Raw genomic sequence first — 20,255 nt, 5'->3', positions numbered from 1 at the left:
TCAAAACTGTATTATATTTGGCTAGATTTAACAGCCATTTGCCCCTACCTATTCAAACATGCTAAAAGAATGAGTTTAAGTTTAACAATTGTATAAATAGTGTCACATTCCATGGATCGTATTTACATCCTGTATGCTAACTAAACGAATCAAATACCGCAGTTTCAGATTAACATAAACTTTACTTAAGTACAAACTTACCAATGTATTCTCTATTAGCTATAAACTAAAATTTACACAACTTAACAACATTTATGAAGGGGCAATCAGTAAATAACAGGTGATTGTAACTCCTTCAAATCTTTCTATTCATGCTTTTTAATGTTACAATCAGCTACACCAATGTGAGACTCGAGATGTGTACCTGGAAATACTGAAAATGCAAAGGAGAAGAGGAAGAAGATAGGGAAATCAGCAGCAGCAAGAAACAGAATTAGCAGTAGCAGCAGGACACAGAATAACAGCAGCAACAGGAAACAGAATAGCAGCAACAACAACTCACGAAACAATTGGAGTGGGATCAAGACCCCAACTAGACCAAGTTCCCGAATAAAACAACAACAACCAAGCAGACTCAGTTGGGATTTGGGAGAAATCAGTGTTGCACAAACAGGTCAAGATTTAGTGAAATCAAAACAGCAAATCAAAAAATGTAATTTCTAATTCTGCCTGTCTGTGTTATCAAAGAGAATTCTTTTCCAGTTTTCTGTCTTTCAGAACTTAGTTCTCAAAAAATGTTCAGTCCCTCTCTATCTATGTTAACAATTTCCCTGTCTGTATCCCCATCTCCCTGTTCTCTTTTTTCTCCGTTATCTCTCAATGTGCCTCCCTTTTATAAGCCTTAACATCACCCTTTTTACAGCCTGATAGACTAATCAGATACCCCTCCCATGTGCTATCTTCTTTTCAGTTCCACTTAGCTATTTAAGTGTTAACCCCATGACATTCCCTTGGCAGGCTTAACTTTCCCATTTTATTAACTAAAAGCAGACATGGGCAGCAGGAATATAATCTGACAACATATGCTGTCAAACTATTTTAATCCAAAAGGGCTTTTATACACATGTTGTGCACAAATGCACATGCCCTCCAATTCATATTGCAGGTAACAATCTACCCTTTTATTTTCAGATTCAAATACAGCAACTATAAGTGACCATACTTGATTCTTACTTTGATTCAAACAAAGTTGCAGCAGGCAACAGGTTCAATTGTTAACATTTGAACTACTGAAATTAATTGACGACAATTGTCGACTCGACTATATTAGTTATAACACATACAATCGAAACCAAAATCAGACATTTAACAGTATAGGACACATGATTCGAATTGTATTGACTAAGCAGAATTGTACCCAAGGAATCAGTTAATCAGTTCAAATTTGAAATTCAACCAATTGCACAACAAATACATACATACACATTATCAGAACAAGTAGAAGAAGAAACTCAATCAAACAACAAAGGTTCAGGCAAGGTGGACAGGACACAGTTGATAAAACTCAAAACACAGATTTCACGAAACATGAACAACCTTTAGAACAATCTCATGGACTAAAACAAATAAAGAAAAGAAAGCAAAACTCGCCTTAAAACCCGAAAAATCAAAAGACCCTAGCTTGGACTCGAACAGACCTTTCTTAAGGCTGAACGGACTTTAATCGAAGTGTTTCTCAGATGAGAAACACTTAGATTAAGGTCCATTAGACCTTAATCTCTTCGGCTTGAACAAGACACGGACCATTGACGAGGAACCCTAAGGTTCCAAAAATCAGATCTGGGATTCATGCTTCCCTGGTCAGATTCGGACCAAACCAAGCATGGTTTGGTCACGAGGGAGGTCTGGGGAGTGTCTGGTGTGAAACTGGGGTTAAACGGTGTAAGTCAAGTTCAGACTCAAATCTTCAAATGAAGATTCGAGAAGGTGGGAAGGGATTCGAGTTAAGTAGTTAACAGATCCATGTTCAGGATGGCAAGGGGATTCTAGGGTGTTAAGGTGAAGGTCATCGGCGTTCATGCCGCCGGGTTTCTAGTGAAGGGAGATGGGGGCGGCTAGGGTTTGAAGGGGAAGGGTCTGTGAAGACGAAGGCCGGGGTATTGGATAGGGGGCAGGGTATGGTTGCAAGTTTATATAGTTAGTGGATAGGTGAATCCTGGCCGTTGGATGAAACATGATGAAGGGCCAGGATCCTTCGACTAACAGGGAAAGACATCGTTTCAAGGGTAAAGGGTTGAGGTCGGTCCGGGTGAGACGGGTCGGGTCTGTTAGTGGGTTCGGGGTGAGAGATCTTGGCCGTTGATCTTTCAGAGATCAACGGCTCAGATCAGCCTGAATTAAAACGGCGTCGTTTGTATGTTCTCGAAGTAGGCTGGTCACGGACCGGGCAAGCCTGGGTTTTGGGCTGAGTTTGTTTGGGCCAATTTGTTTAAAATTGGCCCAAGTCCGAAAAAGATTTTTTTTATTATTATTATTATTTTATTTTCTTATTTATTTTAAAAACAAAACCTAAGTAAATCAAATTAAAATTAAATAAACACTTAATACAATTATTTGCACACACATTAAAATATTTTAAGACAGGTAAAATCAAACAAAAACAAAATCACGGACAAAGATGCCTATTTATGATTTTCTATTTAACAACCGGATTACGGTTCAAATTATGCATGACACATACATTTTTTTGTATTTTGTTTTAATAAAATAAAATGGGCAAAAATCATAAATAATTAACAAAGTGCCATGTAAAAATCCAAAAATTGTACAGCAGGACCAATTGTTATTATTATTTTTATTTCTTTTGGAGCGATTGTCGCGCTAAACAAAAATCACGTGCTCACAACAAGGAAATATTGTGAGTTATTTTTATGATTTGGGACTACGAGGCGGTATCTCGGGAGTGCCCTGTTGATTTTCTCTACTTGTTGTATTGTTTGGTTGATGTTTCCTTAACATGTAAAATCCTTGTTTTCCTTTCGTGTTGTGTTAACTTCCTTAATTTTGTGTTGTTACTTTTCCGTAAATTCTTTATCGTTTCATTTCTCTATCATTTCATTATATTGTTATATCTCCTTTCTTGTTTCGTATTATCTCTAGTAGGGCCTTGACCTGACCTCGTCACTACTCTACCGAAGTTTGGCTCACTTACTGGGTACCATTGTGATATACTCATACTATGCTTGTACACATGTTTTTGTGCAAATTCAGGTACATCCTATCATCCTCGGTATTAGAGCGTTGAGTTGCTTTACTTTGGAGACTTTAAGGTACACATGTTCGCGATCTCAGCCCTCGAAGTCCCTTTCTATCCTGTTCTTTTCTTATTTCTTTACATCTTTATAGACAATGATGTATAGGAGTGTTCAACACTGTATCTAGAGCTTGTGACTTGTATTTACACCGAGTTTTTGGGAGATGTACATGTTGAGTTGCAGATTTTATTCATATAGTTGCTGATGTTTTTGAGATTTAAATTATTATTCAGTTATTCCGCATATTTATTAGGCTTGCCTAATCTTAGAAACTAGGTTCCATCACAACATACTACAAAGGGTATTTGGGGTCGTGACAGACCTAATTTTCTGGGCTTTCTAAACAATCTTTTCTTTTTGTCTGATAAAACTTTACTTTTGGTTGTTGATCAGGTGTACAGTCGATTATGCCCCATTTTTCTTGATTATGACTGTTTTAAGTGTATATTATATCATGCATGTTTTATTATTATTATTAGCTGATATTATCTGTATCTCTTATTGCTCTTTTTGGTTGACGTCAAAGGGGGAGAAGAAAAACAGTAAAAAAACAGGGGGAGCAGGAATACAAACAAGACGCAAAGACAGGGGGAGCAGAAGTACAACCTTGAAAAGGAAGTGTCCCCAAATCTGTCAAACTCTTTTGATTTATTGTCATCATCAAAAAGGGGGAGATTGCTAGGCTTAGCATTTTAATAATGACTAAAAATAAAAATACTAGACTAATGTGAATATACTTTGTGTGTAGGTTCACTAATCAAAGCTATGTAGGCATAAGAGGCACAAGAAGCAATCAAAGAGCCAACGACTATGATATTCAAATTTTTCCATCAAAGGAATACAAGAAAGGAAAGGGAATCAATCAAACGGGCAAAGGACTTTCAAAGACACGAGGAAGGAAAGGAAATCAATCAAGTATGAGAAATTAGTGGAAGTCTCAAGAGCAAATGGTTGGGAAGATAAAGGAGCTAGTCTGCATATGATGAGCGCAAAACACAACACGAAATTGATACTCACTAGCCAAAGATAGTATGGTTTAATTATCATCTCCACGGGGATTGAATTTAAACAATGTTCAAGTAATTTCTGGCTTAAATGTTATTCAGATGATTAACACTTTGGTTTGAATGATTATGAACTACAACTAACAATTAAAAGTAAAGCAAATGACAATTGATCGCTAAGAACTAGAGACTAGCAGAATTGGATTGTTATTTATGTGAGAAATAAGGGTCATGAAATGATAAGTGCAAGATTGTTGTTCTGGAATTGACAATGTTAAATTTCACTCTTAATGTTCTGTTGATTCTCTCGAATTCAACATCTTATTATCCTATTATTGTTATTCAGGTTCCTCTCTCGATTAAACCTAAACTGTTCAAATATGCTACTATGAAGTGCGATGAAACTTGCACGAATCTATTGGTAAAAATGGTCTAAGAGAAACTTCTCTCGAATATTTCTCAATCTTAATTCAAAAGGTAGATCGCAAAGCTCATTCGATTACTTAAAGAAGTACCACAATAAAATAAGGCATGCTAATATTTAGTATTACGCTCCTCTTCCGATTAGATACAATAATGAATATAGTCACACCTAGAATTAAATCTCTTCCAATAAATTCAAGAATTCAAACAATAATCAAATCCATAGATAACAATCAAGTCACAAAATCATGTCAAACCATAATAAAAACTACTCTGTAATCATGGAGGAAGTCATCACAAATAGAATTAAAGAGTAAGAAAATATTAATCTAACGTTACAATCCAAACTCCCGTATTAAATTGATGGAAAGATAATAAAATCTTGTGTCTTGAAGCCTCCAATGCTCTCCAAAAGCTTCCAAGGTTAAAAGTCCCCTAAAAATCCTATTTTTGGTATATTTATACCATGCAGGAACAGGTCCGGATAAAACTATCCTTTCCAAGCCGAAGTGAGACAACACTATAAGAAGATTACATAGGCGCGGCATGCCTCGCATCACCTCATGCGCCACGCCAGTGGGAAAGTTCAGAGAGCGGGTTTTTTTTACATTCTGAATGAATTTCGCACTAGCACCTTTTACACCGTGGCGCGGTAGTGCATTTTTTCCAAAGTAATTTTTTTCTTAATTTTTAAAATTTAGACTTGGTACTCGATCCCCGAACACGATTTCGGCTTAATTCTTTAGGATTCTAATCAGACTTCAAAGCTCCAAATCATCTATTTTAGCTTCAAAATTGCTTCTTCACTCGAAATCACCTCCTACACAATATAACATACGTAATAAGTACAAAGTACTAACAATTAGGCTCAAATACAATCAAAGTGTAGTAATTAGAGTGTAAAATGTAGCTAAAATACGAGTTTCTAACCTACCATCAACACCCCACACTTAAGCCATTGATCTTCCTCGAGCAATCAAACTACACTTCACCTCGAGGCGACCTTTTCATCAAACAACTTTCCTAACTCATCATGCCAGGAATATTTAAATCAAACTAAGAACCCCATCATAACATCCTAGTCTCAAGACTCGATTCAAAAGTACCACATATTTTTCAAAAACCTGCTCACTTACTCTAACATAGAGGCCAAAGACTTTACCTTTCCTTCGCAAATCATGTTCCCTCACACCAAATACAGAGAGTAGTTTCACACATAATAAAATTCAAGAACAAATAGTAACTCACTATAGAAATAAAACTCACTCTCAAAATTAAAACTCATGTGCCACAGAAGAAGTACCATATGCTTGCCTGTAGTGTAATACTCTACTAATTGAGTTCATTTAGTCAAAGATCAAGTAGGACTTTATTTTAGCTGTAATGTAAGTTGCGGGACGGGTGGGATACATTTGGATATAGTGACTACTCCTTCCTGAGCACTTTAATACATATAATTTGAAATCGAAACCCCACACTTATTTTGAACCAAACTCCAACCTTCACATCATAATAATATCAGCTCCCAATTTCTTTAAGCACAAATATATCATGAGCTACCACTAGCAAGGAATTTATTTTTTTTCCACACAAAATACATACAAATATTTTCTTTCTTCGACTTCTTCTTGTTTTTCTTTTTCAATTCCCCACAAGTGGCTCTCACTTTTTTTCAAAACAGTGCACCTTTCTCTTATTGTTCTCAGTTCACTCAAAACCTTGTCCATACCTCAACTTAGCTTTTAACAAGCTCATAAAAACTTCAAGTGCTCAAGAGAGGTAAAGGTTCAAACAAATAGTCAATTTAAAAAAAGGGGCCAGGCTTGTATTGTGGTTGACAAAGAATTAAGATTACAGGCTCAAAGGACTAACTAGGATACACACAATTAGACGGGTAACATGCATATAATTGGCTCACAAAGAAATGCATGTATCACTTTCTAGAATGAACAAGACTACCCTTGTACTTTGCAAACACACAAGGCAAGTTCTAGATATCAATTGATATTCACAGAATATTAACAAAATCTCACACCACCAAGGCACATAACTCACTTAGGACCAAATCTATCCCGATTCTCTAGTCAAAGCAGTTAAGTAAAGTCAAAATCAAATAATTTAAGGCACTACAATACATGAGTCAAGAACTGAGCCTAGGCGTCACAACTAAGGCACTCACCTATCTCAAGATACAATAAAGTCAAGAAAAGTTATCTCCACTAATTAGCACTATGACACAAGACTCTTTATTCCTATTAAAAGAAACATTAACTACACTCGGTTCAAGTAAAAACCCTTGAAAAAGAACCACAGCACAAAAAAAACTAAGGGAGAATTATTACACTACCTAAGAAACTAAAACAAAAACAATTTTTTTTCTTTGACTTTAATCTCTCAAGAAGACAGTCGAGGAAATCCATTGTTGGGAAAGTAAAAAAAAATTCAAATAGAACAAAAGAAAACAAACACAAATGTATATATTTACATCCCCCACCCCACACTTTAAATTGTGGCATGTCCCCATGACACACAAATAAAAAGTAAGAGGTAAAGAAAACTCTCTTGAATCATCTAGTGTGGGTCTGAATCGAAGTCGGGATCCACTTTACACGCCTGATCCAGTGCACATATCCATGTTGAAAGTTCTTTTCTACCTTCGTTGGGTACACCCCACACTTATCAGGTTTACTCTCTCTAGATTCAGACTGTGCAGTCGACTTGTCTCTAGGTGCCCCTATTGCTTCACTCATCTCGAATACCATTTTTTCTTCCCCCACTCTTAGCATGAGTTGGCTCTCCTGAATGTCCACAATAGCTCTGCTAGTAGACAAGAAAGGTCTCCATAAAATCAGAGGGACCTCCTTATTTTCTTCCATATTCACCATGATGAAGTCCACAGGGAACACAAATTTATCCACCCGAACTAGCACATCTTCCACTATTCCTTCTTATATGATCGTGGTCTGATCCGCCAGCTGCAAAGACATAGGTATAGATCTGATTTCTCCAATGTCTCCCTCTGATTTCCTAAAAATGGACAAAGGCATAAGATTAATAGAAGCACCTGAATCACACAAAGATTTTTCAAATTTGGTACTTCCTAAAGAGCAAAGTATAGTAAAACTCCCTAGATCTTCACACTTTTGAGGGAGCGTATTTTGTAGAATGGCACTGCAATGCTCTGTGAGATTGACAACCGATGTCTCTTCCACTTTATGCTTATTGGACAACATCTCCTCCAGGAACTCAGAATAGGCTAGCATCTACGAGAGCACCTTTGTGAAAGGTAGATTAACATGCACCTGCTTGAGCACATCTAAAAAATGCCCAAAAATGTTTGTCCAGCTTATCTCTTCTCTGTTTCTAAGGGAAAGGTAGAGCAGACATATATTTACTCTCTTCAGTCTCATCTTTCATTGAATTCCCATCCTTCTTCTTTTTCAGAGCTCTAGTCATCCCTTTCTTCTTTAGACCATCATTTGGATCTACCCTCACTTCACCTTCTTGACTGTTGCTATTTTTATGCTTCTCCACAATCTCTACATGTCCTTCAATCAACTCATCTTTTTGTTTTTCAGTGGGGTCCTTCAATACGTGCCCACTTCTCAAAGACACTGCATTTATTTTATTTTTTTTATTTCTTTCAGTATCAACAGGGAGAGTTCCTGGAACCCTCTCAGACAATAGATTAGCAAGTTGCCCCATATGTCTTTCCAAGTTTCAAATGGATGTTCCATGCGTTTCAAGCCTTTCATCTGCTTTAATAATAAAGGCCTTCATTAGGTCTTCCATGCTGGACTGATTAGACCATGGAGGTTGGTATTGCTACTTTTGTTGTTGAGAAAACCTGGAGCTCCCTGTCCCTGGGGTTTGGAGTTATTCTGTTGCCATGCATTCACACTGCCACCTGGTGAACTCCAAGAAAAACCTGGGTGCCTTTGCCCCATAGGGTTTAAATTATTGCCACTTTGGTAGTTGCCTCTATCAAAGCTCCCCACAATATTTACCATTTCATCTGTAGTCGAGGCCTGACACTTATGCGTTGGATGACCCATTCCAACAAAAATTACAAACCGAGGATGATAGCTCTGGACCTTGGACAAGGTTAACTTTCTTATCTCTCTAGCCATGGTGTCTAGTTAGGCTTGCACTGATGTGTTAGAATCTACCTGGTGAACCCCAGCTGATTTTCTTCTATCATTACTCTTAGTGAGCTATTAGTTTGTATCTTCAGACATCTCATCAATAATTGCAATAATCTCTTGATGAGTCTTCTTCATTAAAGAACCTCCAACTGCAGTAATCAGATTTCGTTGTAAGGAAGGTGTTAGTGTGACGACCCGGCCAGTCGTCTCATGAGTTACCGCTCTGTTTGCCCCATTTCAGCTTTTTTATGCTTCGTTATCCGTGTTTTATGTGATTGAGTTGATTAGTTCGAGTTCGGAGAGTATTTGGTAAGAAATGAGACACTTAGTCTCTTTTAAGAAGGCTTAAGTTGGAAAAATCAATTGGATGTTGACTTATGTGTTAGAAGGCTCGGAAGTAAATTCCGATGGTTCGGTTAGCTTTGGGAGGTGATTTGTGACTTAGGAGCGCGATCGGAATGGGTTTTGGAGTTGTAGAGAAGAATTAGGCTCGAATGGGCGAAGTTAGTATTTTGGCAAATTCTGGTTGGTAGATGAGATTTTTATACAGGGGTCGGAATGAAATTCCGAGAGTTGCAGTAGCTTCGTTAGGTGGTTTTGGATGTGTGTGCAAAATTTCAGATCATTCGAAGGTGTTTTGGTCGGATTTTTAATCAAATGCGTGTTTTGGAAGTTTTAGAAGAACTTAGGCTTGAATTCGATGCAATTTGATGGTTTTGGCGTTGTTTGTGGTGTTTTGATGATTGCAACAAGTTTGAATAATGTTTTAAGATGTGTTGGTGCTTTTGGTTGAGGTCCCGGGGGCCTCGGGGTGATTTCGGATGGCTAACGGATGATTTTGGGACTTAGGATGTTGCAAAAATCTGCAGATCAGTGTTGCAGGGTTTTGCTCTATGCGATCCCAGGAGTGGCATTGCGATCGCATAGAAGCATTTTTGAGGGGTTGTTTGGTTGTTCAATGTGATCGCATAGGGAGGCATGCGATCGCAGTGTAAAGTTAATTCGGGATTTTCGTGGAAATTTGTTCAATGCGATCGCAGGAGCAGGTGTGTTATTGCATAGGCTATGGTCATTGTGCTATGAGATTGCAGAGGATAGGATGCGATCGCATAGGGTTAATTCTGGAGCTACAGATTTTTATGCTATGCGATCGCAGAGTATTGGGCCGCGATCGCATAGATTTAGCTACAGTGATCCGGGCAGAATGTTAAAAACATTTCATCCGCGAACCCAAACCCATTTCCTCCATTTTTGAGCAACCTTGAGAGCTTTTGGACAGGAATTAAAAGGGTTTTGATGGGAAGTGATTGGAGGTAAGTCCTATGAACTAAATACATGATTATATTGTGAAATCATCCTTGAAATTCATGAAAATATAGCCAAATTGTAAGAAATTAGGGCTTGAAATTGAAATTCTAAATTTGGGATTTGAGGGGCCATTTGTGGTCTGATTTGAGAGATTTTTGTATGTATAGACTCGTGGCGAGATAAGGAACCCGATGACATAAAAATTTTAGAGTTTCGAGAAGTGGGCCCAGGGCTCGGGTTTTGCCAACTTCGTGATTTTCGATATTTTTCGAATGTTTTCGCTTGGGCTTTGTTCCCTTAGCATATTGTAACGTATTCGTTCTGACTTTGGATAGATTCGATGCGCGTGGAGGCCAATTCGAGGGGCAAAGGCATCGCGAGCTAGAGAATTAGCCAGTTCGAGGTGAGTAATGGTTGTAAATGATGTCCTGAGGAATTGAAATCCCGGATTGCACATCGTAGTGCTATATTGAGGCAAGATACGCACTGGATGATGAGCGTGGGGTCTTTCACTACTGGGGATTGTGACTTGGTCCATCCTGATTGATGATTTTACCAAATATTTGACTGAAATTCAATTGTTATCATGATGATTTGGGTTGATTGCCATATTTGGGCTTCGTGCCAACTATTTGAACCCTTCGGGGATTTTTATCACTGTTTCCGCACTACTTGACTTATTATTTGAACTCAATCCTGTTGATATCTACTGTTTTACCAACTCAGTCACTTTTACTCAGATTTGAAACTTAAATGATATTTCTACATCATGTTTTGGGCTGAGAACTACTGTTTTACTAATGCCCAAGAGGCTTGTGATGATTTTTGGACTGAGTGAGGCCGAGGGCCATATGTGAGGGTATGCTGAGTGATATGAGGCCGAGGGACTGAGATACTTTATATGCCACGAGGAGGCTTGAGTGATGTGAGGCCGAGTGATGAGTGATGATGCCACGAGGTGGCTTGATATAGCGCTTGGGCCGCAAAGGGCCCCTCCGGAGTCTGCACACCCACAGTGAGCGCGGGTACCCATTATGCTGAGTGATTGATACTATGCCCGAGGGGCTGATATGAGTGATTGTGAGGTAGCCCGAGGGGCTGATACAATCCTGAGTGATTCAGACTGAGCCCGAGGGGCTGATACTATGTTGAGCGATTGATACTGTGCCCGAGGGGCGGATTTCTACTTGTTACTTACCTGTTAAGTTACCAGTTTTACTTATTTCAAAAGGAATATCATTTGATTTCTTCACTGATTTACTGCTTTAAGTGATTTTACTGCTTAATATGGAATTGCTTTGTGTCTTTACGTGTTTTCATACTTTCAGTCATTATTTATAATTGTTACTCACTGAGTCGGAGTACTCACATTACTCCCTGCACCATATGTGCAGATTCAGGCATCGCAGAGTCCGCTCCTGAGTGCTGATTTCTCCTAGTCCAGGCAGTGATTTGGAGACTACGAGGTAGTTGTTGGCGTCCGCAGCCCCTTGTCTCCCTTATCCTCTATCATTTATGCTTTCTTCAGACTGTTGTATCGGATTCCGTACTTTGTAGACCTATAATAGATTCTGTAGTAGCTCATGACTTGTGACACGCCGGTTTGGGCTGTGTCGGGATGGTTCCTGCTATTGTTAACATTAAAATTCCGCAGTTTATGAGTATTAGATTATATGTTATTACTGTTTATGATGATTAACTGTTTAAAAGAGTTGTTCCGTTTTGGTCTGGCTGGCCTTGTCTTCACGAGAGGCGCCATCACGACCGGATTCGGGAATTGGGTCGTGACAGTCAGCCCATCCCAAAAGTCCTGGAGTTGCATCCACAATTCGATTCTATTATACTGACACTTTCTCACTATCTCCTTGAATATTTCCCAAACTTTGAAGACTGTTTCAGTGTCTTTCTGGCAGAAGTTGTGGATTTCCCTTCTGAATTTTACTGTTTTGTAGCTGAGAAGTACTTGTCAAGGAACGTTTTAGTCATATCTTCCCATGTACTGAACGACCAAGTTGGTAAGCTTCAAAGCCAGTGCTTTGCGTCATCCTTCACTGAAAAGGGGAATGCCCTTAAGTACACTGCATCTTACAATCTGTTACACTAGAAGGTGTTCATGATTTCCTCAAAGTCCATCAAGTGAATGTTAGGATCTTCATTCGCCTTCCCTCTAAAGGCACAATTGTTCTAAATGGTTTGAAGCAAGACTTGCTTCAACTAGAAATTATTTGCTGCAACGGGTGGAGGTCTAACACTTGACAGTCCCTGAGTATAGACTAGTCTAGCATAATCACCTAATACTCTTCCAGGTCTGGGAGCCATATTTTCGAATTGGTCTTCAACCAGGGGTCAATTTATATTGAATCTCTGACCCCCGTCATCTTTGATAGTCTCATCAGCAGCTCTAAGGGTTGCTTCAGCTACTAACTGTGCAGCTTGTTCTCTATGTTGTGCTGCCTCTCTTGCAACTAAATCTACCCCATCATCATCGTTCTTAGCCATGTGTTATTGGCTTAAATGTTGCCCCAAGAATTTTTTTGGTGAGTTCTTTCTCTTTCCTCAACTGTGGCAGATGCTTTTACACCTCTAGATCGTATGGAATCACATCTTTTGACGAAGATTGAGTCATACACCATAGAAGTTAAACATGTTGCTATGCACCTAAGAGAAAATCCGTGAAGAATAAAATAAAATTGCTTCCTGAATTAGCACCAAAAACTAATTTTGGACACTATTGATTGTCAATCCCCGGCAACGACGCCAAAATTTAACGAGCGCAAAACACAACACAAAATTGATGTTCACTAGCCAAAGACGGTATAGTTTAATTATTGTCTCCATAGAGATTGGATTTAAGCAATGTTCAAGTAATTTCTGGCTTAAATGCTATTTAGGATGATTAACACTTTGATTGAAATGATTATGTACTACAACTAACAATTAAATGTAAAGCAAATGAAAATTGATCGCTAAGAACAATAGACTAGAAGATCTGGATTTTTATCAATGTGAGAAATAAGGGTCATGACATGATAAGTGCGAGATTGTTGTTTTGGAATTGATATTGTTAAATTTCACTATTAATATTCTATTGATTCTCTCAAATTCAAGAGGTTATTTGTAATGACCGGGCTGATCATTTTGCTTTTTAGAACCCCGTCCCCCTAAATAAAACTTCTCGCACTTGATTTGACTAATTTACAACCTGCGGGGATGGTTGGTTCGGAATTTGAAAGAGTTTGGATTGAAATAGGCTCACTTGATTCCTTAAGGTTTTCTTAAAAGGGCTAAGTTTGACTTTGGTAAACATTTTTAGCAAACGGACCCGGATTTGTATTTTGACAGTCCCGGAGGGTCCGTAGGAAAATATGGGACCTGGGTATATGTCCGAAATCGAATTTTGAGGTCCCTAGCCCGAGTAATAAATTTTTATTAGAAATTGTTAAACCGAAATTCTAAGGATTTAAAGAAATTAACTAATGATTGATCATATTGGTATCGGGCCTGTATGCTGGTTCTAGATCTTGGTACAGGTCCAATATAACATTTAAGACTTGCCTGCAAAATTTGATGTCAATCCGAGTAGTATAAGCATGTTTCGGCGCATTAGGAGTGAATTGAAGAACTTGAAGTTCATAAGTTTGATTCTATTGGTTTTAGGAGTGATTCTTAGATTTAGCATTGTTTCGGGCATTCTGAAGTTTCAAGCGAGTCCATTTCATGATTTCACACTTGTCGGTATATCCGGGCGGAGCAGAGGACCCCCGAGCATCAATCGGCCGAGGCTCGAGTGAAGTTGGAAAATTTGGGAAAAGCTGAAGCTTCAAGTTGCAGTCATAACCGCACCTGCGGTTGGTCAGCCGCAGGTGCGAGACCGTAGAAGCGGTCGTCCTCTCGCAGATATGGCCAAGGCAGGCCAAGCCAAAGCCGCAGAAGCGGTCCCAGCTCACTTGGCCAATTCTGCAGATTCGGCCTTCCTCTCGCAGATGCAGCCTTCCTCTCGCAAAAGCGGGATTGCAGATGTGGTCCGCTGACCATTGATGCGGAAATCACTGAAGCAGTGAGCTTCATTTAATATGGGCTCTAAGCCATTTTGGCCATTTTTTACTCACCCATTGGGCGATTTTGGAGCTCTTGAGAGAGGACTTCTACCTAGCATCTTGAGGTAAGTTTATCCTACCTATTTCTAGTTTAATACTTGAGTCTTGGATATATTAACACACAAAGATTAAGGTAAAATCATGGAGTTAGAGCAAGACCTAGGGTTTTGATAAAAGTTAGATTTAACTACAAAATTTGTTATGAAATGCATTAGAAATCATATATTATTGATCCTTAGGTTACAAAGAACAACTTCCTTCGAAAAATTTTGGAATCCGGGAATGTGGACCCGGGGTCGGATTTTAGGAAACTTGTGTTTAAGGTTGGAAAATTGCTTAACTAGTTAGAATGCGATCTTGTGAGATTGTATTGACTAGTTTCTACCTCATTTAACTAGTTTTGGATCGTTTGGCTATAAATTGAGAGTTTCAGCTCGTTCTTGGTATTGGAAGTACACTTTGGAGCAAGGTAAGTCTCATTTCTAACCTTGTAAGAGGGAATTGTCTCCATTGGTGTACTATTGAATAATTTTCCACTAAATACGGGGCTACGTACGCACTAGGTGACGAGAGTCCATGCGTAGCTACTATTATGTTAATTGTTCGGGCAGTTTAGGACCTGTATCATGCCATACTTGCGAATGATTATATATTTTCTTGCTAATGTGATCACTTAGGATATTCTAGAGAATTGGAAATGAACATAAGTAAAAGTATGTATTTGTTGAACACTTGTATGAATTTATTTGAATATAAATGTGCCTTCATGTGTTTTCCTGATGATAATTGATATTTGTGGATCAGGTCGATCGCCTCGGTAGAAATAGATGCATCTATGGTTCGTGCCATTAGACCCTCTAGCAGTGCACAGCTTCTTTTCTGTTGGATCGGGCCGTCGACCTCGGCATAATGTGCATGATATCTATGTGAAATCTTATTCATGACTTGCTTGGTTAAATGTTTTGAAATGTAAATGGCTGACTGTGATATTATTAAGGACATGACTTATTACTTCTTGCTACAAACTGTTAATTACTTGTGACTTCCATGCTTAGCTAACACTTTATTATATTATTTAACCCTAGTAAGTATCAAGTCGATCTCTCGTCTCTACTTCTTCGAGATTAGACAGGATACTTACTGGGTGCATATTGTTTATGTACTCATACTACGCTTTTGTACTTAATTGTACAGGATCTGAGACAGGTACATCTGGCTATCAGTCTGGTGCGCATCCCTGATCATAGTTCGAGACTTCTACGGTGAGCTGCTCTCCTCCCGTGCCATTCTGCAGCTTGATGGAGTCTCTCTTTATTTTTGGATGTCTATTCTATTCCAAACAGTAGGATAGATTTATTCTTTCATATATTCTACTAGTTGCCCACAACTTGTGACACCAGTTCTTGGCACACACATTAGTAGACTATCCTTTTGGGAACTGTATAGTTATTTTGGGTACATTATTGATTATCACTTGTTTTAACTTCAAGTTTAGAGATTGCAGTACTTATTTTGGTAAAGTAAAATGAACACTTATCTATATTTCCGCATGGGCTTGCCTGACAATGGTATTGGGCGCCATTATGACCGATAATGGAAATGGATCATGACAACATAGTATCAGAGCACTAGATTCACGTAGGTCTCACAAGTCATAGGCAAACTTAATAGAGTCTTGCGAATCAGTATGGAGACGTCTGTATTTATCTTCGAGAGTCTATAGGGTGTTAGGAAAACTACTTTTTATTCATTTCCTATTGTGTAGTGGTTGGTATACTAAATTTCCCTCTTCTATTCTCTCACAGATGGTGAGGACACGCACGGCTGATGTTCCAGATCCGGGAGGAGCTGCTCCCCCTATTGCTAGAGGCCGAGGCAGAGGCAGGGGAGGGCACCGGCCCGAGGTAGGGGACGAGGGCGTCCCAGAGCTATTCCAGTAGTACCACCAGTAGATCCTTCAGGAGATCCTATCATTTAAGAGCAGGGAGAGATGCCCGCAGCTGAGCCTACCCCGGTGGACTTTATGACAGCACCGGGTTTCCAGGAGGTCATGGGTCGTATGTTGCGGTTTATAGACACCATGACTCAGGATGGTTTATTTCTAGTGGATCCAGCTATATCACAGGCAGGAGGGGGAGCACAGACCCCTAATGCTCAGGCTCCCGGTCATGCAGCTGTAGTGTATAAGACTTAGGGTGCACTACCCACGGATTGGGCTCAGCCAGTTGCTGTAGTGGTGCCCAAGCCCAGACTAGTTGCGGATGGGGACCCGCAGAAGTTATTGGATAGATGGACTAGGCTTTACCCTCCTCTCTTCAGGAGTGAGCGTCATGAGGATTCCCAGTATTTCACTGATAGGTGCAGGGACAGACTGCACAACATAAGGATATTGGAGTTGCATGGGGTTGACTTCACTGCTTTTCAGCTGGAGGGCAGGGCCCATAGTTGGTGGCAGGCCATCAAGTTCTCCTACCATCACTTGGGGTCAATTCACATAGTTATTCTTGGACAGGTATATCCCACCCTCTGAGAGGGAAGAGCTGTGGTATCAGTTTGAGCAGCTTGAGCAGGGTCAGATGTTAGTGACCGACTATGAGGCGAGGTTTTCTGAGTTATCCTACCATGCATTGATGATACTTCCTACTGATGCAAATAGGGTGCAGAGGTTCGTTACAGGGTTGCATTTTGGCATCAGGGCCAACATGGCCCGAGAGGTAGTGATGGGGACTCCCTATCAACTAGTAGTGAAGATTGCTCGGAGGATTGAGGGCTACTGTCTGAGGGGTAAGGAGCAAATGCAGCAGGATAAGAGGGCTAGATTTTCTGGAGAGTTCAGAGGTTCCCCGGCTAGGGGTAGAGGTCAGTTTGGGAGGGGTTATCCCAGAAGACCCCATATTCAGCACCACTACCTGCTCGGGGTGCTCTAACATACCCCTATTTCAGTGCCATTCGAGATAGTTCTTATCGCCCGCCAGCTATTTAGGGTTCCTCCAATGGGTATTCAGGTCCCTAGGGTTCTTCTGGTTCCTATTTCAGTGCTATGTCGGAGAGTTCATACCATCCACCGGCTATCCAGGCTTCTTTTAGTGGATCTACAGGCCATCAGGGCCAGTCATCAAGGCAGCAGGTCACCGCACAGCGGGGTTATTTTGAGTGCTAAGACCTTGGTCATATGAGGAGATACTGCCCAGGCTTCGAGGCAAGGCAGTACAGCAGGGTCAGCAGCCCATGAGTTTCAGCACTGGTTTCCCTACCGTCTAGAGGTGGGGCAGACTGGTAGAGGTAATCCTAGAGGTGGAGGCCAGACAAGGGTTTGGTCAGCTAGCTACTGCTCCATCAGGTGAAGGCCATCCAGCTAGCGCTCCAGCCAGATTCTATGCCCTTCCGGCTAGGCCAGATGCATTAGCCTCAGATGCCGTCATCACAAGTATTATCTCCATCTATGGTAGAGATGCTTCAGTATTATTTGATCCAGGGTCTACTTATTCATATGTATCATCTCTATTTGCTCGTTTCCTGGTTAATTCTCCTGAGCCTTTGGGCACTCCTGCTCATGTGTCCACTCATGTGGGCGATTCTACGGTTGTAGATCGTATTTACCGATCATGTGTGGTCACATTCTGTGGTTTTGAGACTAGAGCGGATCTCTTGTTGCTTGATATGATCGACTTTGAGATCATCTTGGCATGGATTGGTTATCTCCATATCATGCCATCCTAGATTACCATGCCAAGACTGTTACATTAGCAATGCCAGGGTTGCCAAGGTTAGAGTGGAAGGGTTCCACAGTTGATATATCTAGTCGGGTTATCTCTTTCCTGAAGGCTCGGCATATGGTCGAGAATGGGTGTTTGGCTTATCTAGCTTATGTTCGGGACACCGCCGCCAAGTCTCCAACGATTGATTCAGTTCCAGTAGTTCGGGAGTTCGCTGATGTGTTTACTTATGATCTTCCTGGCATGCCACTGGATCGCAATATTGATTTCTGTATTGATTTGGCTCCAAGCACCCAGCCTATATCTATTCCATCGTACCTTATGGCTTCGAAGGAGTTGAAAGAGTTGAAGGAACAACTTAAGGATTTGTTAGCAAAGGGGTTTGTTAGACCCAGTGTATCACCTTGGGGTACACCAGTGTTATTTGTGAAGAAGAGGGATGGGACTATGCGGATGTGCATTGATTACCGCTAGTTGAAAAAAGTTACCATCAAGAACAAGTATTTGTTGCCTCATATCGATGATTTGTTTGACCAGTTGCAGGGTGCTAGGGTGTTCTCTAAGATCGACTTGAGCTCAGGGTATCATCAGTTGAAGATTCGGGACTCGGATGTTCCGAAGACTGCATTCCAGACTAGATATGGCCATTATGAGTTTTTTGTGATGTCTTTTGGTTTGACTAATGCCCCAGCAACATTTATGGACTTGATGAACAAGGTGTTCAGACCTTATATTGATTCCTTTGTCATTGTCTTCATTGACGACATCTTGATATACTCACGTAGCCTGGGGGAGCACGAGCAGCATTTGAGAGTAGTGCTTCAGACCTTGCGAGAGCAAAAGCTATATGCTAACTTCTCCAAGTGTGAGTTTTGGCTAGAGTCAGTGGCATTCTTGGGGCATGTTGTGTCAGGAGATGGTATTAAGGTGGATCCTAAGAAGATTGAGGCAGTTCAGAGTTGACCACGTCCTACTTCAGTGACCGAGATCAGGAGTTTCCTGGGGTTAGCAGGTTATTATAGACAATTCGTGTAGCATTTTTCATCTATTGCATTACCTCTAACTAGATTAACCCAGAAGGGTGCTCTTTTCCATTGGTCCGATGATTGTGAGGCGAGCTTTCAGAAGCTCAAGAGAGCTCTGACTACAGCACCAGTTCTTGTGTTGCCTTCCGGTTCAGGGTTGTATATGGTATATTGCGATGCTTCGCACATTAGATTGGGATGTGTATTGATGCAGGAGGGGTGAGTTATTGCATATGCTTCGCGTCAGCTGAAAATTCATGAGAAGAATTATCCTGTGCATGATTTGGAGTTGGCCGCGATTGTTCATGCTCTTAAGATATGGAGGCATTATCTGTACGGGGTGTCATGTGAGGTTTATACTGATCATCGCAGCTTACAGCATTTGTTCAATCAGAGGGATCTCAATTTGAGGCTGCGTAGATGGCTTGAGTTACTGAAGAATTATGACATCACCATTCTTTACCATCCGGGCAAGGCAAATGTGGTCGTGGATGCCTTAAGCAGGAAAGCAAAGAGTATGGGTAGCTTGGCATTCATTCCAGCAGAGGAGAGGCCACTAGCTTTGGACATTCAGTCCTTGGCTAACAGACTTGTGAGGTTGGATATTTCAGAGCCCAATCAAGTTCTTGCCTGTGTGGTTGCTCAGTCTTTATTATTGGGGCATATCAAGGCCCGGCAGTTCGATGATCCATATTTGGCGGTTCTCAGAGAGACAGTGCTACAGGGAGGTGCCAAGGAAGTTTCTATTGGCGAGGATGGTGTTTTTCGACTCCATGTTTGCTTATGTGTTCCTAATGTTGATGGTCTGAGGGAGAGGATACTAGAGGAGGAACACAGTTCACGGTATTCCATTCATCCGGGTGCGACAAAGATTTATCGTGACTTGAGAAAACATTATTGGTGGCAGAAGATGAAGAAGGATATAGTGGAGTATGTGGCTAGGTGTTTGAATTGCCAGTAGGTTAAGTATGAGCACCATAGGCCGGGTGGCCTACTTCAACAGATGCCTATACCAGAGTAGAAGTGGGAGTGCATTACTATGGACTTCGTAGTTGGGTTTTCCCGGACTTTGTGGAAGTTTGATGCAGTATGGGTCATAGTTGACAGGTTGACCAAGTCAGCACACTTTATTCCGGTTGTGACTACTTACACTTCAAAGATATTAGCGCAGATTTACATTCGGGAGATACTCCGGTTGCACGGTATGTCTGTTTCCATCATATTAGATAGAGGCCCTCGATTCACTTCCCATTTCTGAAGAGCCGTTCAGAGTGAGTTGGGGA

The 20,255-nt window shown here is 40.5% G+C and overlaps 1 protein-coding gene across 1 annotated transcript; it reads right to left on the bottom strand.

The window, feature by feature from the left end:
* Nucleotides 1–7,629: 7,629 nt before the first annotated feature.
* Nucleotides 7,630–7,944, bottom strand: LOC142172438 (uncharacterized). Its single transcript, XM_075236051.1, has one exon. It carries the CDS (start codon nt 7,942–7,944, stop codon nt 7,630–7,632), a length of 315 nt encoding a protein of 104 aa, XP_075092152.1.
* Between the last annotated feature and the right edge of the window lie 12,311 nt (nt 7,945–20,255).

The sequence above is a fragment of the Nicotiana tabacum genome, chromosome 18 (genome assembly GCF_000715075.1).
Source record: "Nicotiana tabacum cultivar K326 chromosome 18, ASM71507v2, whole genome shotgun sequence".
Classification (NCBI taxonomy): domain Eukaryota; kingdom Viridiplantae; phylum Streptophyta; class Magnoliopsida; order Solanales; family Solanaceae; genus Nicotiana; species Nicotiana tabacum.
The sequence above is the reverse complement of the archived record's forward strand: the minus strand, read 5'-3'. Positions and strand labels throughout refer to the sequence as shown.

Coding starts and splice junctions, on each gene's coding strand:
- LOC142172438 (XM_075236051.1), bottom strand. CDS start 7,944: ATGCTAGCCTATTCTGAGTTCCTGGAGGAGATGTTGTCCAATAAGCAT.